The 19,418-nt window shown below is 30.0% G+C and overlaps 2 protein-coding genes across 2 annotated transcripts; both read right to left on the bottom strand.

Moving 5' to 3' along the window:
- Positions 1 to 3,148: 3,148 nt before the first annotated feature.
- LOC113510758 (uncharacterized) lies at positions 3,149 to 4,216 on the bottom strand. Its single transcript, XM_026894293.3, has one exon. It carries the CDS (start codon positions 3,948 to 3,950, stop codon positions 3,267 to 3,269), a length of 684 nt encoding a protein of 227 aa, XP_026750094.2. The 5' UTR covers positions 3,951 to 4,216; the 3' UTR covers positions 3,149 to 3,266.
- Positions 4,217 to 8,797: 4,581 nt separating this feature from the next.
- Positions 8,798 to 15,665, bottom strand: LOC113510872 (acyl-CoA Delta(11) desaturase-like). Its single transcript, XM_026894406.3, has 5 exons — positions 15,384 to 15,665; positions 14,667 to 14,797; positions 13,484 to 13,689; positions 12,659 to 12,844; positions 8,798 to 11,810 (listed from the first exon to the last, which is right to left on the bottom strand). The coding sequence occupies exons 1-5, from the start codon at positions 15,562 to 15,564 to the stop codon at positions 11,495 to 11,497; spliced, it is 1,020 nt and encodes a 339-aa protein (XP_026750207.1). The 5' UTR covers positions 15,565 to 15,665; the 3' UTR covers positions 8,798 to 11,494.
- Positions 15,666 to 19,418: the final 3,753 nt, after the last annotated feature.

Below are 19,418 nucleotides of genomic sequence, written 5' to 3'. Positions count from 1 at the left end.
CTTTGGTAAGCCTGAGAGATTTACCAATGCACTCGTCAAATACCACAGAACAATAATAATATAAATAATACAGTAATAGAAAAAATATTCTAATTAAATTATATAACAGACACTAAAATTATTCGCAGTTCTAGTTATTCGTAATTTGTGACTGTTCTGCGAAACTCTATGTCAGTATAGTAAAATAAATCCAGTTGTAAACTTGCAACCAAATTTCTGACGAATATTTTAGTTTTGATTTCGCTTTATTGCCTGTTCAATGTATGTAGTATTGAACTGGCGTATCTATTATGGGTTGAAAATAGAATCGTAATAGTGTATACCAGCTGTGTAGGGGAGGAATCAGTAAGTTATATGATGACAGGTGAGGGTGAAGTAAAGTCAAGTCAGTTGGTTCAAGGAGTGGTGACATGTTGCATTTTTACTACGTCACCATATGAAATATCCATCTCTATTGAGTTAAAATATTTGTTGTAGGTATCAACTTTTGGGGAAGACGGGTGATATTTTTTACCTTAATCCACATATCTTAGTCAGAATAACATTTTATATACCGAGGTGAGTCGTAACACCTTTGTATTCTGACTATTTAGTATATAAAAATAATACTACCATATTAAGGATAAAAAAAATTACACGTCTGCTTTGCAGCAAAGTACTTTAATAATTATTTGGCACTTTGGTGTGAACTAAAATAAAGACTAAGATTGACTATAAAAAAAAAAAAAAATATTTTTGGATGAAATATTTTCTTTGTTTTCATCTTTTTCTTTATTTTTTTAAGGTTTCCTTTCAATTTAAACACTTTCACATTTATTATTTTACTACTATTTTCTATGGCAGCAATTTTTATCCTCGGTAGATGTGTCAACAAAGCAGATTTGATCTTGCGTATATTCAATTGGTACTTTTTTCTTGGCGGAACTTTAGATTACATTAGAAGTAGTGGTGAATAGGACTACGGACTATAGACGTAAAGGAAACGTAATGTGACTTCTTTGAAGACCAGTTTATACATTTCAATACTAGCGATGTTCCTGTCAGTTTCTCGTATCTATACATTTGTATAGATACGAGAAACTGACAGGAACATCGCTTATTATTCGCTTTAGTATTTTTTAAATAAAAAAACGCAATTCAGCATTCAAATTCATATCACGAGACATAGAAAAAATCATGCCAAGACAACATAATAAAAATAGGAGATTTATAATAATTCGCTTAGTTGTAAAAAATGATGACTCGGTCAGAAGTAAATTCGTGATTTCTAAAAAATATGACAACAGTAAAATACTTTATCATGCTTTGATATTTGAGATATCAAAGCATATCTATATAAGAAAAAATCATAACTATGAAAACATAATACGACATATATTTACCAGAGGGAGACTGTACAAAATGTTTGTTGGGGCGCCTCTGTCTCGTGTTTCCACCGTGAAGCAGTTGTGTTTGCATGCTCTGTTTCGGTTTGGATATAGCAGTGAATTTACAGGGTACAGACGAATAACATCCGAGTCCTCAGAAATGGCAACGCATAGGTGGTAACATGGGCGTAACAGTATAGTCATTAATGTCCGTGGTACTGCTTATGTCTATAGGTGACGGTTACCACTTTCCATCAGCTTGTTTGTCATTTTAAGTTGCATAAAAAAATATAAACGTAATCAAAATTTTAGTGAAAATTACATTTGCATTTTTTTGATGCAAGTGACGTACACACATAGTCGCTATCCCGCACCAACTACGCGCCATCGCATTGTTCGCGTTGTTGTAGTTGGTACGTCCAGTAGCCCAGAGTGAAGATAATAAATATGTGCTGTTACTGACTTTAATGGTGATAGGTCCTGAGAAACAGACTTTGTTACAGCTTTCCTCGCTTTCCGCTATTAGTAATTACTACTCCGCTAAAATTATTAGGTTGTATACCAGTAGTTTCTTCAAGTGAATGAATTAAGTATAATATATACACGGATATAAAGTAAAATTGCTTAAATAATAAAAAAATGCTGAAAATGCTTTTCAATTTCTTAAATTGAGTACGTACTTATATAAGAGGCACTCACAGCGATTATTGTTAAACAGTTTAAATATCCCACAAACCTACGAACTGTCTGTAAAGCCCGCTTGAGCGAGTAAAATAAAAGTTGAACTTTGGGTAGATGATAAAACTTTTGTCCCCGAGTGGCCATTAAGCGATATTAGGGCGTGCTCAAGGGTTTTCAAATTTGTGTGCCCCCTTATCAGTACTTTTCAACTCGTCAAAAATGTTTGTGAATTCCTACCCCTTTAGGGCAGCAATGAAGACAATAAATGATGTGACATATCTTTTATACCTAGCACGAGTAATCAATATACTTTCTAAAAAAATTGCCAAGAAAATAAAAAAAAAATTTAGGGGTCAACCTTATCATTGATGGGTATGAAAAATAGATGTTGGCCGATTCTCAGAGCTACGCAATATGTACACAAAATTTCATAAATATCGGTAAAGCCGTTTCGGAGGAGTTTGGTAACAAACACCGCGACACGAGAATTTTGTATATTAGATATACACAGGAATATTCAACTGTTTTTTAAAAACAGCGATCTGAACAATCTTAACACTAGATACAAATACATACAAACTTGCTGTTCTGAAGTATCGTTTAGAAAAAGTTAATAAGTCTTTTATGAGAACGGGCATTAAATGTTATAATAAGATACCGAAGGATATTTTGAATCTACCTTTTAATAAAATTAAAACTGTTATTAAAAAGCACTTATTGAACAAAGCCACTCTAAACCATTACTTGAATAACAAGCGTGCGTGGTGTTAGTCGATTATTCACGGGCTTTTGAATAACTATGTAATTTTAGACATAGTACGAGTACATTTAAATAAATACACATATAGTTAACAGTGATTTAAAAGAGTAACTGTTGAGTTTCTTGCGGGCTCTTCTTAACAGATAAAAACTTTCCGAACCCTCCGAAAATAAATAAAAAAAAAAAAAAAAAAAAATTACGATTTAAAAGTGCTTGTAAATAAGTCTATTTATATTTAATAAAGATGATTTGAATTTGGATAACATTTTTAGATACACTATGCTACTAACAGTCCCATTCCCCTATATAATATTATTTTTTACAGGAATAACTGGTTGAATAGTATTTAAAAAATTATTTATTGTGGTGATAAAATTAGAAAAGAATATTATTAAAAATTACAGATATTAAACAAAAAGAACAAAATTACGAGTAACATCCTTACAAAAAATATTATTCTATACTTTGGGACATTTGGCGACTCCGAGTAAATCCGAATTTTGGTAATGTTTGGGATCTGGATGGGGGCCTGTGCGGCTTTTGACGTCACGTGTGAGCCGCCATACTCGACCGCATGTTGGGGCATTCTTATTAAAATAACTATCTGTCAGCCTCCATCCATATTCCCATCCGCTGCACTCTATGAAATAATACTTCTGTTCTGGCGGTATACGGGACCTACTTTTTAAATAAGCATTCCGTCCAAATACAGGTATATCTTTATAAATTACTTTTTTTTGTTTTGGATCTATAGGTCGCATGATAGGGTCAACGGAAAGGTCTGTATCAGGTCGAGCAAGCCTAGGATCTATTTTAGGATCGGCGAATCCAACGTCGGTTATACAATGTTTTTTTTTTAAGTTTGTTATTCCTGGAATATGCGTCCCATCTCGAATTACTCTAAGTTTTCTATTGGAGCTCGCAACTGTATTATCTCTAGTTATAATTGCCATGCCTGCGACCATGGTTTGTTTTAGGACATCCGTTTCATAATACCCTTTCTCCTCACGTGTTAGACTGGCAGCTTCCTTCATTTTTTCGCCATGAATATGATTCCATTTCATCCGAAGTCTTGCGGTCTTATCATAATTCTCTATGAGAAATTTTATAATGTCGGGATTTGTAATGTCTATTAGAGGCATTTTTGTATACTATTTATAAAATGAACAAACCGATAGCATTAGTTAGAAAAATTCTTAATGAAATATTTTGACAAACGACATAAGATTTGGAAAAAAAAGGAAATGTCATATTAACGCCTATACAGATACAATTGAGGCTCATAAATAATCTATAATAACAGCAATGTAGAGAAATAAACAACAATGGCTTATTAGTATTACAGAAACATTTCTAAATAGATAAAGAGTAGATAAAGCTGGTACAGCATAGATGGAGAATATGTATGTATTTGGGAATTGTTAGTAGTAAAAGTTGATAAGCCTGTTAGGTTGACTAGAAATCATCGTAGATAATTCTTGAAGAATTTATTACACTGCGCGATGGTTAAACTGACATGTTTTTGTTATCTTCATTAATTACACTACAATACAAATCTACAAATTTAATATCAGTAGGAAAATTAACGGATAAAGGAGCAACAGTTGTCATGCGAGATGGTACTATTCTATTGAGGGCTTTCAGAAATGAGGATGGATTATACTATGTGAAAGAAAATAACAAAGAAAATGTTAATTATTGCAAAACAACCAATATGCTGGAATGGCATTAGCTCATCTGAACGAGGGGCAAATGAAAATAGTTTTCCAAGTACTTCATCACTTTCACTGATGATTACTTATACAAGAATATATACTATGAAAACTACATTGAAAATTTGAAGCTAGAGCTACTGTAGGAATATTTGTAGGATATTCAGAAAATCACATTTTCCCAAAGAAGAAGATTTAAAAGATTTGAATAGACATGAATTTTATGAATCAGAACAATTGATGAAATAGTCATAAATGTACCTGCAGAAACAGAAAATGAAGTATCAACCATTGCGCGATGGTTAAAAAATATAAATTTTTATCTTCATTATATGGAAAAGAATAAAGAATTGGACCTATCATCTCTTATTCTATTGGCATAACACGCATACGCGGGGTTTCGATTCCATTACCATTAATTAAAAAATATTTTCAGTATACAAACTATAGGACCTATTACAAAGTTTTTTGTAATTTTTGTTTTCATATTTTTTTTTTTTTTACTGTTCATTTTTTTTATTACAGTCAGTACATATTTCAATGCGATATGGTGTTTCATTTTCACTAGTAGTTCACAATACATATTACCTTTTTTTTATCTTTGTCTATTTACCGCAGTAGTAAGTTGACATAAAAAACTAACTTTTTATTAATGTATTTTCTGATGACTTTAGGTTGTTTCATCAATTTTTGTTACTTAATGGATTTAATAAATGTAAAAAAAAAAATGGGTAAATTAGTAATAATTTACAGTTCTATAAATTATTACTAATTTACCCATTTTTTTTTTTTACATTTATTAAATCCATTAAGTAACAAAAATTGATGAAACAACTTAAAGTCATCAGAAAATACATTAATAAAAAGTTAGTTTTTTATGTCAACTTACTACTGCTAAGTATTTAGATAGATAAACACTTTGACGCTTGAGTCAACTACGACGATACACGAGAATAATAAAATTTATTAGATAATATAAAATCAAAATATTACATAGGTATTTAGGTATTTGCATAAATGATGCATGTTTATATGTAACCTGTGCAATTGATAAAGTTTGATCGACTAAGTTTGATGGCAATAGTTTGGGCTCCTGTGGCTGTGGACTTCGAATGTAGTATGCAGTTTATGTTTAGGAGTAAGTTCTATATAATATATGTAACTACATCAAATCACTACTACTGTCATCATTGTTATGAAATATATAGATATATGAAATAATTTGCTATATGTAAATTTAAGTCCAGTTCTTTTTTATTGAAAATTGTCACATTATTGTACACCGCTTTACCCGCTGACATTGATGCTCCTTTCCACTTTGGGTTTGTTGGATGAGAGCTCTTAGAGTTAAGCTCGCCTTTGGCTTATATACTTACACCTGTCATATTTTTATGTACTATCATAGTATAGTACAATAAAGTATAAATAAATAAATATGCTTTTAACATCTTGGGTAGTCAGATACCTGACTACCAGACTGTCATGTGTTGATAGAACTGATAGATACTTTCTTAGATTTCTCAACGTTCAGTTTAGTTGACGAAGGGCAAAAGTCTTTATGTTCAAGATAGCTAAGTCTTGTTTGGTTTGGGACGTATGTTATTGTAATGTAATTTTATAAGTACACGTGATTTTTTATGTATATGACTTCTTCTTCTAAATAAAACATACATCACATTTTAGGTTAGACTTTCAAGAATACAATTGTTAAACCACATACTGCATTTAATATGGTAGAGTAGTTTTTGAGTGATGCTGTAATAAGCTTATTGATAGATGCACAAATAGATGAAACTAATGTCGTTATTGAGACTAATATATCTGCCCTGTAGACATTGACTGTATTGTATAGACATTGACTTGGAAAAAGTCAATTTTATTATACAAGCACCATTAGTAATACTGATCCTGGTTAAAAGGATAGAATTTATGGTTGATGGTATTTCCCTCTATCACGTTATGTATACAAAACATACCTAATTTTATAACGATTGGTTGAACTGCTAAGTCATCAACAGATAACACCCAAACAAACTTGTGTTCATATTTATAATTTTTGTAAATATTAGACAACGCATTGTTTAATTGTAATTGCAAATTTATATACTTGGATATAAAGAAATACATACTCTTTTAACCCACATTTTTTATACTACTGTGACCAATGCTGTTACCAATTGAGTTACCGCTTCATTAGACACTCGTTATGAAATTAACAAGCACTACACTTGGCGTCTCTGTGGGAACACATTACGTTATCAATCAGTGATAATTAAATGGGTTTGAATTACAATATATTATCTACAATATTGTAGAAAGTCACTTACATTTGTCAATTGCTGTAGCGTAGCTGTAAACACGTTATTCTTACGTTAATGAGTTCGATTCTCAGTTGAGCTAATTGTGCCAATAAAGGTCAATATAATCTCAAAATATAAGCTCAGTATAATTTGCGAAATCTATAGTATTATATCTCTGTGGTATGGTACCATTTGCTAAACTGTCAGCTGCTTTGCCATTTCCTGTGGAACATTATTTAGATAAGAGATAATATACCACCCAATCCAAACATATCTACAAAAAGGAAACAAAGTAAAGAGCACAGATGGCATTTATGAATTACTGTAAATGTTTGTATTTCATTGTTCATAAATTTGGATTATCATGGAGCGGGCTACGGTCAGCCTATGTTTTAATGTAATGCATTGAATTAGGATTTATTTGCTCCATTATTCATTGCCGACTGGCCAACTCTCTAGTTTATTGTACAAGTGTCTAACAACAACAGTGGACACTGCTTACTTGGCACATGAAAATTATTGTTTTAAATATGGCCATAAACTTTTAATTTAGAGTATTTTATATGGTTACATGGAGAAATAAGCATTTTGGGACATTCTTGATTTTTATTAAACAATGTTTTTATCGTCTCACGCCTGAGTCAAGATTTACAGAGTTTAAACTTTTATGGTTTTCCAATAATGGTTATGTATAGCTTTTAAATTTGTATGTAAGACGACAAACAAGTATTTTCTTGGGAATATTTTCGATGTAAACTTTCGTATCAGAGGTGCAGTAATGTGTTTGTTTGTTGAACGTTTGGGAATCTCGGGATTACACGGTTTTATTGCAATAATAAAAGAATAGAGCGTGTCGTCGCTTGCCTTATCTACTCGTTTATTAAAATACAATATATATATATATATATATATATATATATATATATATATATATATATATAATAAATTTGGTTAAGTATAAGCAAAGTGTGTGGAATGGTGGAATGGAAATGGAAAGATAACCCCGCCTGTGCTGATGGTATACGCTGACGGGGCACCAGTGAGGGATGATATGTGAGAATGAAAAGGCAGGTCAGTTAGCTCGTCGTCATTTGGGATTCAGCACGATGGTCTCCAGGGGGAACTACATGGAGGTCGACCTGACAGAGTATATTGCTAGCAATGGTACTGGTAGTTCGCATTACTAACAATATCTTCCCTTCCAGAAAATGATGGTAGGTGAGAATGAAACCATGTCAATTGGCCCATCGTGACCGTGTATTCATTCAGAATTTTTATCTTAAAATGCACGACACCTGAGGTATCTACTATTTTGCCTATTTCTGTCATTAAGTTCTAATTATTATGTTTCTGTAAGAATGGAAATATAGCTAGTGTACTATCTCTGAGATAAAGAAGCAGACAGAAATACGAATGAATTTAAAACTAATTTATTGTTCACATGTTTTAAGAGCCCAAAAATGTTAAAATTTAAGATCTTGTAACCAAAACACAATAAGGTCACTTACGAGTATGAGTACTTAAATCTGATATTCTAGGAATAAATGACAAAAGCCGACGCGGAGCGACTAATCTATAGATAAAATAAAAATGTAAAATATTTTGAAATTCGTTTTATTATTTCAAATTATATATTAGCTATTCATTGAATATGAAACGTTTTGTGTCGGTTACTAAGTTCATGGCGTGGCATCGGTATTCGCGTAGCAATTCGCATTGTCGAAGTTAGACATGCCCACGCTTAGATTTATATAAACTAATTCACTAGTATCGGCTTGGACACGAAGTTTCGCGAACTGGTTCTATATTTAAAGCGAATTTACTATTAAAACTTTATTTGTGAACAATAAATATATATTTGATTATTTGAACCTTCTAAAATGTTTTGCAATTGAAAAAAGGAAGAGAAAAGATATACAAACATTTACTGAATAATATTGTAATGATTTATTAATATCTAGTCTTATAATAAAAAAGATACTATAGTTGGATATCTCTTAATTACATAAAGATATGTATGTACATAAAAATTATCATGTATAAAACTAAAAGTCTTAAGTAATAATTTTTAATAGTATATATTTTTATTAAGTTGTTAGTTGGCATAAATAAAAAAAATACATTAAAATTACTTACCTATCTTTTAATTACACATACTTACATGAAATTCATATACATGTAGTATATTTTTAGAAGTATATATTCAGATACAATGCACAAGAGGAAGCTACCGATATATTTCCTTGTCACAACCCATGTTAAAGGTAGAATTCAAACAGGGTCTCGCGGGAGTGACGATTTCAGTCGCAACCGTTAGGGACTTTTAAATATAGCAATTGTACTATGAGTAGATTATATCAAAGTAAAATCTTACAGTTTACGTTAATTATGGTGGTATAAGCGATTTTTTTATCTATATTTGATGTTGACGCCCTTTATTCGTCATTAACATTCTACATGGAAAACGGAACATTTTTCTCAAAGAAAATAAAATAAATGAAGTTTCCCATACTAATGAGATTAACTAATATGTTTTTCGGCAAATATTGTTCTATTGGTAGTGTGGCAGTCTCTTAAGAGAATTAATAAAATAGAATACGGAAATAAAATCCATCTTAAAAATAAAGATAACAATCGATTTAAGGTTGACGTATATGTTTCGTAATAGTAATATATATACATAAAAAGATAGACAAATTGAGATTTTAGAAGTCAATCATATCGTTTCTTCTTGTCAGTATTATCAGACAGAATGCCCTAGGTACCTAGAATAATCATGTATAAATGACTACATTTATATTAAGTTCAGGTATTTCATAATGAATATAAATGCATACATGTTTAGAGGTGGGAGGTGACAGAAAACAATGTCCAGTAGGCACCGACTGGGTTATATGTTAATTTTGTGACCTCTGTTAAAGACAGCGTGTTACATATAGTTAATAGCAGTATAGTGAAATATTCTAAATTATATACTATATATTAAATATATAGTATACAATTTTAATCACATATGCAAAATTTGCAATATCCTTTAAAAGTTGCAACTAATATAGCAGTCTAACTAAAACAATTACTAAGTGCTAATAAATTTAAAACAGTATAACAAAATATATCAATTCCATTTGGATAAGTTTTATTTGTTTTTATATTACATATAAGTCCTATATATAGGAGTACTTACATAAGAATTTATAAAGAAAAAAATATTTATTTTTAATATTAACATTAAATTATTATATAAATTTACATATTGCGTTACATTTTATTAATACATTACATTAAATTTCTTAAATACTAAATTTGAACGACATTTGTGTATTGATTCAAGTACTGGTTTTTATTAACTAATAATCTACTTACATACGAATAACAAAGATCAGACAAAAAAAATATTAAAACAAGAATTATAAGAATAAAGAATACTGAGTATTATAAATATAGAGAATAATATTATAATAATACTCAGTACCTATTACTTATTTCTATATAGTAATCATAATACATTATTATCTTTAAACTACGTGTTACTATATCGCGGCTTTGTCAGTGTGAATCAGTATATAAAGTATTCTACGTGCTAAGTTAGAACTTGATTTACCAGTGTACCAAATTTCATTTAAATCTGATCAGTAGATAGTTTTTGTAAATTAGTGAAAGAATAACTAACATCTATCCGTCCATCGTTACAAAATTTCGCATTCATAATATTTATAGGATTAAACTTTGATGATAGTATGTACCTACAATTTATTTTTTATATTAAAAAAATTTTCTATCCAAATAACCCACTAACTTTCCACTGCTGACATGAGTTTCTCTTGAAAAGAAGATTATATTAGTCTACTGTAGTCACATTGACCAGAAGGGTTCTATTTTGAGATTCCTCTCGTACTATGCTATTTTTATTATCTTTTAAAAATTGCAGGGATGCAATGCTGTCGATATTATTGATTATTCTTAACACCACATGGGTATCTGACAATATGTAGTATAGTATATATGGTGTAGTATCTAATATAGGTACCTGTGCCAATGTATTTATCTACAAGCCGACAGTATGATGTTAAATTCATCTCCCAGGCTTAGTAATGTAAGAGTAGAATATGTACCTATATACTTAATAGGCGTGCATTACTAGAGGTAGATCATGAAGATAACCACATACTTTAGACTAGATGGATGTACTTAATATTGCGTGTCTCAACACGGTTCTTCTAAAGAAACATTCTTTAAATCTCCATTCATGTTTCAATGTGACAGTTCTGATGCATTTTACAAAATAATATTCCTGTTTCTGTGGAATAGGAGATGTCTATCTACTATATAGAAATACGTCTTTACCAAATGTCTTTGGAAATTGTTTTGTTTTATTTTATTCGTTTGCAATTCTGAGACCCGTTTGACATGATTTATTTTCAATAAATAGTAGGTACCCCTTTTACAATTTTTTTTTATTTATTAATATATAATATACAAAATACGTATTCATGACTTCAATCAGCTAAAGTTATTATTATAATTTTAGCTGATAAATTGTTCTTTGCTGAACAGACAGTTAGGAATAGTTTTCTCTCTTAGACATGTACTAATAAAAGTATTTCTTTCTTTGATATTAACATAAATTAGCTAATATATTATTAATAAGTATAAGTTAAAATTAATTTCTAAAGTCTAATAATTTTTTTCGTCAGATATAACTGAATTTTTATGAGGATCGTTATCAATTTGGTCTTTAGGTAATGGGAAGTGAACTGGTGTTCCGTCGCCTAATCTGTTAGCTATAGAGTTTATCATTTGTGGGGTAGCTTCCTTTAAATCATATACCCAGCCGATTTTTGCGCCTAACCTGATAAGCCATGTTGTAATATTAAGTATATCAAAGTGTTCAGCAGCTTTATAGTCAAACGGGAAAGCGTGGTGATAATTGTGCCATCCTTCACCGAGAGTGCATGTAGCGACAAATCTATTCTCTGATGGAGGAATATTTCTGAAAAGATAAAAAGAGTTTTTGTAATAAGTAGACATTATAATATACACATCCAAAAGTCTAAGCAACACATACAAATTACAATTTAACAATGTGTTTTCGCAATAAATCCTTCGTATTTTCTTATTTATGTTATTTTTTAATGCTTTTTTATATTAATCAACAATTTTTTTTATTTATTTTTTAATAAACTTAATTAACAATAATTACGAGTAAGTACTGTATGTACGTAGTACAAAGTAAGGTGCCTAATCAACTAAACTTAAAATTAAATTGTTGAACAAAAATTGCATAAAAATAGTGTTAGCTTATTTAAAATACTATTCGCTGTTAATTGAATTCGAACACTTTGGTCACCGTCTATTTGTAGGAACATAAATTTTTGTTGTTATCATAATATGTGCGAAGTATACACTATAGTGGAGGTACCTACGCTTATGATACAAACTTTCAACCACTATATCTTGTAACGAATGAACAGACAGTGGATCAAAAGCTTATTATGCTTTATAGCTTAAGAAATTAACATTTTTAATAACTATTTGATTTTGTAATAACGGTATGAAAATTTTGTTATTTTCTTTATTATGACACTACTTACTTCAGGTTGCAGCTGAAAATCAGTGCTTTGCTTTTAAGCAAAAGTATCACTGAGCTGTAGCCTTTTTGGGTCACTGCGACACACTTGGTGAAAACATATCTCCAATATTCATTTTTTTGTTTTATATGTTGTTTTATATTTGAAAAAATGTAAATAATCAAATTGTATCATTTTATTCATTAATTTACGTGTGTTAAATGGCTCAAATAAAGTGTTTATCTATCTATCTATCTACTTATCTACTTACTTATTATAAGGCTTGTATCCGTATATATGTGCTAGGCTATTCACGGTCAGTTCGCTGTGGAACATGCCCAGGAATCTAATAAAGCATTGCCATGCGACTGCGCATCGCCAGTTTTCGTTCCACAGCCAAATACCAGCAGTTGTTGGTAATATGTAGCAGAACATTAACTTTAAATATCCGAAGTATCTATAGTGTGAAGAGAAACAAGTATATAAATATTAACCATTCTACCATTACATTACCATCGAAACTATCCTAACACCCTTTTTCAATCAAAGTACAGTTATACTTTTGTGAAAGCACATATATGTATACATAAGCAAAAATTTGTTGAAATTATACAAGTATCACAATATGTACAATATTTGGGATATAGGTATATTAAATAATATACACATAACGCAAGTAGGTATACTATAAAATAATACTAAATATACTATACTATACTAATAAAATGTTAGTAATGCGTACTATCAGTCCCATTGCTAGCAATATAGCAATATAGTCAGGTCGACTTCCACGTGGTATCCCCTGAAAACTATCGTAACTATCGAATTCCAAAGGTATCCGTTACGATGAACTTGCCTTTTCATTCTCCTCTATCATCTCATCTCTGATGATAGATGCCAGCGTATACCGTTAGCGCAGGCGGGGTTAACATTTCATTATCATCCGTTAAAAAACTTGCTTCATCCTCACCTATTTATCCTTTACTAGTACCTTGCCAATGTAAACCGTAACTGCAGGCGGGGTTACCATTCCATGATCATCAATTAAAAAAAAATGAAATTCTTATTTGTAGTTATGGAATATTGCATTAAATACCTTTCATATGAGTTCAAAAGTGGATCGTTTTCAATGTCACTCATGTCAATCTGTTTACCACGGAGAAGAACCAGTTCATTTTTCTTCATCATTAGCCAACCGATATGTGAGAAAAATAGTCCACGGTTGGCGTTGTGCGGGTCTGCATCTGTGTCGCTATATTTGTGATGAACTCGGTGATCACGGACCCATTGTTTCAATGAATTCTAGAAGCAATTTTTAATTAATACTCAATAGTTATTTTTATCGTAATATACGTGTAGTGTCGTGACAGAATAAGAATAAAATGTGTATCCACTTTATTTCATGTCCAAGATACTGTAAAAAGTGACAGAGGAAATTAAACATAATAAAAAACAACTAATTTCTTCCTCTTAAAAGAGTTCCTTTGCTGTGAAGTAGAATGTTAATATATTATAACAGGTGATGTAATACAATACTTATAATGTTCTCTAGCTTCGGTATGGTCATATCGTGATGTTGAATAGCCTTATTATTATAACCTGCCTCAAGAACTTAGTTATTAAATGCTAATTTTTCAAATCCAACTGGTAGTTCCAGAGGTTAGCGCGTACAAATAAACTGTATGCTGCTATATTATACTAGTACGAGAATAAATTACCCAATAAAGAATTTATTAACATTCAAAATAATCTAATGTCACCATATTAAGTAGGTATACAAGACCTTTCTGACATCTATTACCATATAATTTACTTTATTAAATTTCATTAAGATGGGTTTATTTTAATTAATACGATATACATGATGTAAAATGCATTGTGTGAATGAAATGAAATGAAATTCTATATTATACATATATACCTACTTTATACGTACATAGTTACGTAGTCTGTCTCTTTTTTAGATCGGTTAAATTTGACCTTCCTATAACAATCAGGTTAATTGGTAAACAATGTTATTTGATTTAACTAAATTATACAAAATAACATTAAGAACTCAGCAACATAATAAACATTTATTAAAAAAAATGTTACTAAGGAAAATAACAATGAAGTGATACTTTTTATCAGAGTAATGTTCTCTCAATTTGTTTAGGAGGAAGTATATAATTTATTTAGTTTCAATTTCTGATGAGTTAGTGAATTAAGTAGAAATAATGTCTAATATTCCTTTGCGTTATTGACGTAAAAGTCTGTTACTATATTTAATAGAGACATACCTGTCCAGCAGTAGCAAAGCATGTCAAAAGAAGTATTTTCATAGGAAGTTTAGCTTTGTACGATTTGTGAGTCCATAATCGATGTGCACCTCCAGTAATGCCGAAACCAGATAGTACATACATTACTAAAGCTATAAGTAAAATGAATGTTATTAATTCATAACAGGTTTTAAAATAGTTTTAATTTAGTTAGGTCAAAATTTACTCGATTATCAAATTTTATTGAAATCTATTGAAATCAATTTTAACGTGATACCATAATTGTCAGAGTGGTCAGAAAGACATCAATTTCAAAAACAGTTCAATTTTTTTAAGTAAGAGTTAAAATTTTGACTATTTGGACTCTTTTGCGTTTAGAAAATCATTCTATTACCTTATTTTTTTTATTATAGAACAGAATTATCATAATACTGAAACTGAAAAACAGTTTAAATTATAGTTTAAAACTAAATTAATTACAAAGTAAACTATTTACATAAATGTACTTTATATCTTTTAATTTTGCTTAGTTATCAAATAGTTCGATGGATAGAGGATGCTGCATTTTAGTTTCAAAGATAAGATATGATAGTGAAATTATTAGGGTTTAATTAAAATGCAAATATTAAAAAAAGGAAGAAAGATTTCATATGAAATTAGAATCTCGTAAATTATTTTGATAAACTAATATAATTTGTTGCATTTTGAGATCAAATATTAAAGCGGCCAAATACTTACCAAATACTAATGTTTGCCATTTAACCGGAAATGCGTAGTGATAGCACCAATAAATTCCTACTAAATGGTATAGTATAATCGCAATGCAAAGAAACCACTTTATTTCATTCTTAAATCCTAAACTTTTTTCAAATTCTCTAAATAATTCACTAAGCGACGGTTGATGTATTTTGTTGTTCATTTTTTAATTTTTAATTTCTTATTTTAGGTCCGCCCATAAAACTGTATATGCTATGGACGCCCAGAAGTATTTGATTTCCATTTTAAACTAATAGGTGACTTCGTGATTAACGCAACTGTTTCGAACTTTGAACGTACGTAATACATTATGTAATGAATTTACATTGAAATAAATTAACTATTGATTTAAATTTTAATTACAAATTAGAGAGACTATAATTTGAATGAAATACAATTGTAAGCTTAATATACTACAATATATCAATACTTATTCTTAGGTTGTTACAGATATTTATGAGTAAATATTCTCGTAGGCACGTGCGTAGTTAGAAATAATTGGTAGTCTCTTAATAGTAATCGTAATAATCCATTAATATTGGACGCTCTTATAAATAATCAACTACTCGTAGCTTTTACCTGAGACTTCGTCCGCGTGACCGAGATTACTCACTTAGCGGAATAGAAAGTTAACTATATCCTTCTTCATTTCATATAGTACCTGTTAACCAAATTTCATAGGGATTGGTTAACCCGTTAAGGCGCTGAGAGGTAACAAAAAAACAAGCGAACTCATTTGCACATTGATAATATTAATAAGGATTAATAAAAATAGCACTACGGCACTATATCGTAATAGACTAAGATCCTATCGCTGAATTTCGAAGGTATAAAATTGCTTAGTGAAACTTTATTTACATGAAAGATGAGCGAAAATATAATATAATACATCTAGGTTGGCTGCTCTCAGTTAGCCGCAGAATTCGATATAGGATATAATAGGACAGCAAAGTTTATGCATTTATTTCGACGATTTTGTAATTTATCATATGATATCATAGCATATACTTTATTGTCACGATATAATAGATGAGCAAAATGTATGTCATTATTTAGAGATACCATATCCCCTTATTTTTAAAATTACCAATTTCGAAGAAGATATGTCAAGATTATTTACTAAATATGGCAAATATAAAAACAGATTATTATAGCCGACCCTATTCGTCGATAAAGACATAAACCGTGTTATATTATGAACCCTTATGCTCTGATAATATTCGCCTGTTGTTATTTCCTATCGCTTTTGCTATTCCCTCTTGTTCATAGCACTATAAATTCTGTATGTCGCTTATATGGTATGAAGATATTAAATGAAGATACTGTGACATTACGATGAATTTGTTCCGTATTTCATCTCTATAAAGTAGAATTTCATTATGTATATAAGTATGATTTACCATAGAATATAGAGTGATGTTTTTACTCAAAATATTTTTTATTTAACAATATTTTGAGTACTTCGAGTTTATAAAATCTGTACCATAAGTAGGAATTTAATAAAAATTGTAGAACTTTATAATACTGGCATTTTAATATTTCTTTATACGTAGTTATAGAAACCAAAAGTAGACAAAATAGAACACTTGTTATTATTAATGTAGACCGTCTGTGTTATAGAAATATTTTTTTTTATTTTTGATAGGACTAAATAATAATAATAATAAATAGATGTTCAGTAATATATTGTAAAACTCCGGAGAAAGCCTGGAGATCTGTAGTACAGGTTTCGACCTAGTTCAGACTCCAGACTCTCACAAGGATAACAATTTTAATTTAAAGTACTAAATAGTCACACACAGTCACAGTCTAAACAGTTTCCTTGTGAGTAGTGAATAAAGATTATTATTATTATTATTTGGGTAAATTGTCTGACAGATGACTATGATATAATTTGTATTATTGGGACAATGAGTAGGTAGAAGAAAATAGTTCTGCCTCAGAAACGGAGACATGACAGCGCTACATCAATGTACTCGTAACCACGGACGGCGTAACGGTCGAAACGTCGTGATAATTCGCCTCGGTCGCCTTAATTCCCTTTTCTTATAAAACATAAAACAAGCAGCGCGAAAGTCTAAAATAAAAAAATGATATTTTCTATTCTCATAATTCTCGTAGATTATTTCTTGACGATAAAATATATATAATAATTTTACATTTGAGTAACCCACATACGAATCCGTCATAGCGGGGGGAGACTATTATCACTGACACATGAGAAAGACTCATTAATTAAATTTGTTAACCGAAGTGTTTGTAGGGAATATTATTATTTTTTAATGTAGAACAGAAGATGGTATGAATAGTGGTAGGTACCCACTTAAGTATATTTTGCACAAGATTGGTAATCTGTTACATAATTCTATAATTCTAAAATGTTCATAACTCTTCATTACATTGTAAATATTTAACAAACTAAGGATGAGAAAATATTAAACATTAAATATTTACTCACTTTCATATTTTATAAAATTAGTGAGGGTAGCAGTAGTTGGAATAATCAACTGACATAAATTGTGGCAAAACCAGTTATTTTGAATTCAAAATTAAACTTTTTTTTTGTATTTGTTACACTTAATTCCAACAGTTCTTAACCTTTGAAATATTTTTAACTACACCTTCTTTTTTAAGTAGGTTGAAGATAATAATTTATTGTGTTTTTACTCGTACGAGTATTTTATTGTCATAAAACAGAGAGTGGTTCTGTTTGATTTTACAAAACTTTTGTAAGTCTACATATATATACCTACAAATAGAATGTAAATAAACTAGTCACGATATACTAAAAGTATTTTTGTATCAAATATTGAATATCCATTTCAATAAAAATATCACTCACTCAATACGAGTGAATCATAAAAACACTTGTAATGTACGTGCGATGATTGTTTATTTATGGATGTCCTCTCCATTAATTTTCCTTTGACTTTTAAAGGTAAACTGGTTTAATATTTTGATATTATTAAATTAGACTGTATAAATTTAAAACTGAATATTCATAATTGAAACTAATAAACTACTTGAATGTGGAACAGTCATCTATGGAAAACTATAGAAAGTGTATTGAAGGTTTTTTGGGCCATTTTATGGTACTTTGTTATGACCTAGTGGTACAATAGCCCGACTTATAGCTCTTAAACGTGGTTAGTTTGAATTTGGACGACACCAAAAGTTTCGTGTGTTATCACCAAATAAAATGGTAAAAGTGATAACGGTAGGTTTGCTTCCTGCTATGTTGGATTCTAATATTTTTTTATTTGAATAGTGTTTCATGTATTATGGAAAAAATACGATATTTAAACCACTAAATCTTTGGAACCAAATTACATGGTTTTCTTTTTGGTGTTGGTTAAAATTTAATGTCGAAACGACCTTGGTCTTCTTGGCCGGGGTTAATATTTACTGGGCCGCTATGTTCTTCATATTTTTATTTACTGCTCATATAATAGCGCGAGTAACTCGGACATGAATCACTTGAAATTGACATAATTTGTAAACATCTGCTGGGGCTATAAACCTTTTACGACCTCCTGACTTTTTTCCTTCGTGTATTGCTATTTCTTTAAATACTTACGTAAGGTTTTTTGTCAACACATACGTTGTAGCTCTTTTATCATTGTCACCGTCTAAGAGAATAATTTCAACTGAAAAATTAATATGATTTTAACCTTTTAAAGCTAACGTAGTTTTCTATCTCTACTCTTTTTTTAATACTATTTAATATATTTATTTTAGTATCGTAATACGTATAATCGGTAGGAACTCTAATAACGGGATACTGATAGTGAGAGTTAAATGGACAAGATATTATAATTATTATAGAAATATGTCTATTGTTGATACGGTCACTATAAATAGTTTTCTCCAGTTTTCTGACTAATTTGTCATACATTAAGCTCGATATTTTTTAATTAAAAAAAAACTTAATCTACTTATATTTGCAAACTTACTCTGTTAAAGTACTATTAATATCATAATTCTTTTTTTTTATACAACTTAAAATGGCAAACAAGC

The sequence above is a fragment of the Galleria mellonella genome, unplaced genomic scaffold, assembly GCF_026898425.1.
Source record: "Galleria mellonella isolate WM207_F2 unplaced genomic scaffold, CSIRO_AGI_GalMel_v1 utg32, whole genome shotgun sequence".
Classification (NCBI taxonomy): Eukaryota; Metazoa; Arthropoda; class Insecta; order Lepidoptera; family Pyralidae; genus Galleria; species Galleria mellonella.
This window is presented reverse-complemented; position numbering and strand designations above follow the sequence as displayed.

Excerpts from the sequence above, each read along its gene's own strand:
- LOC113510758 (XM_026894293.3), bottom strand. The coding sequence starts at position 3,950 with ATGCCTCTAATAGACATTACAAATCCCGACATTATAAAATTTCTCATA.
- LOC113510872 (XM_026894406.3), bottom strand. The coding sequence starts at position 15,564 with ATGAACAACAAAATACATCAACCGTCGCTTAGTGAATTATTTAGAGAA. Across the intron at positions 13,690-14,666 it reads GCTTTGCTACTGCTGGACAG|AATTCATTGAAACAATGGGT; the intron begins GTATGTCTCTAT and ends AATTGCTTCTAG. Across the intron at positions 12,845-13,483 it reads CTTTTGAACTCATATGAAAG|ATACTTCGGATATTTAAAGT; the intron begins GTATTTAATGCA and ends TTCACACTATAG.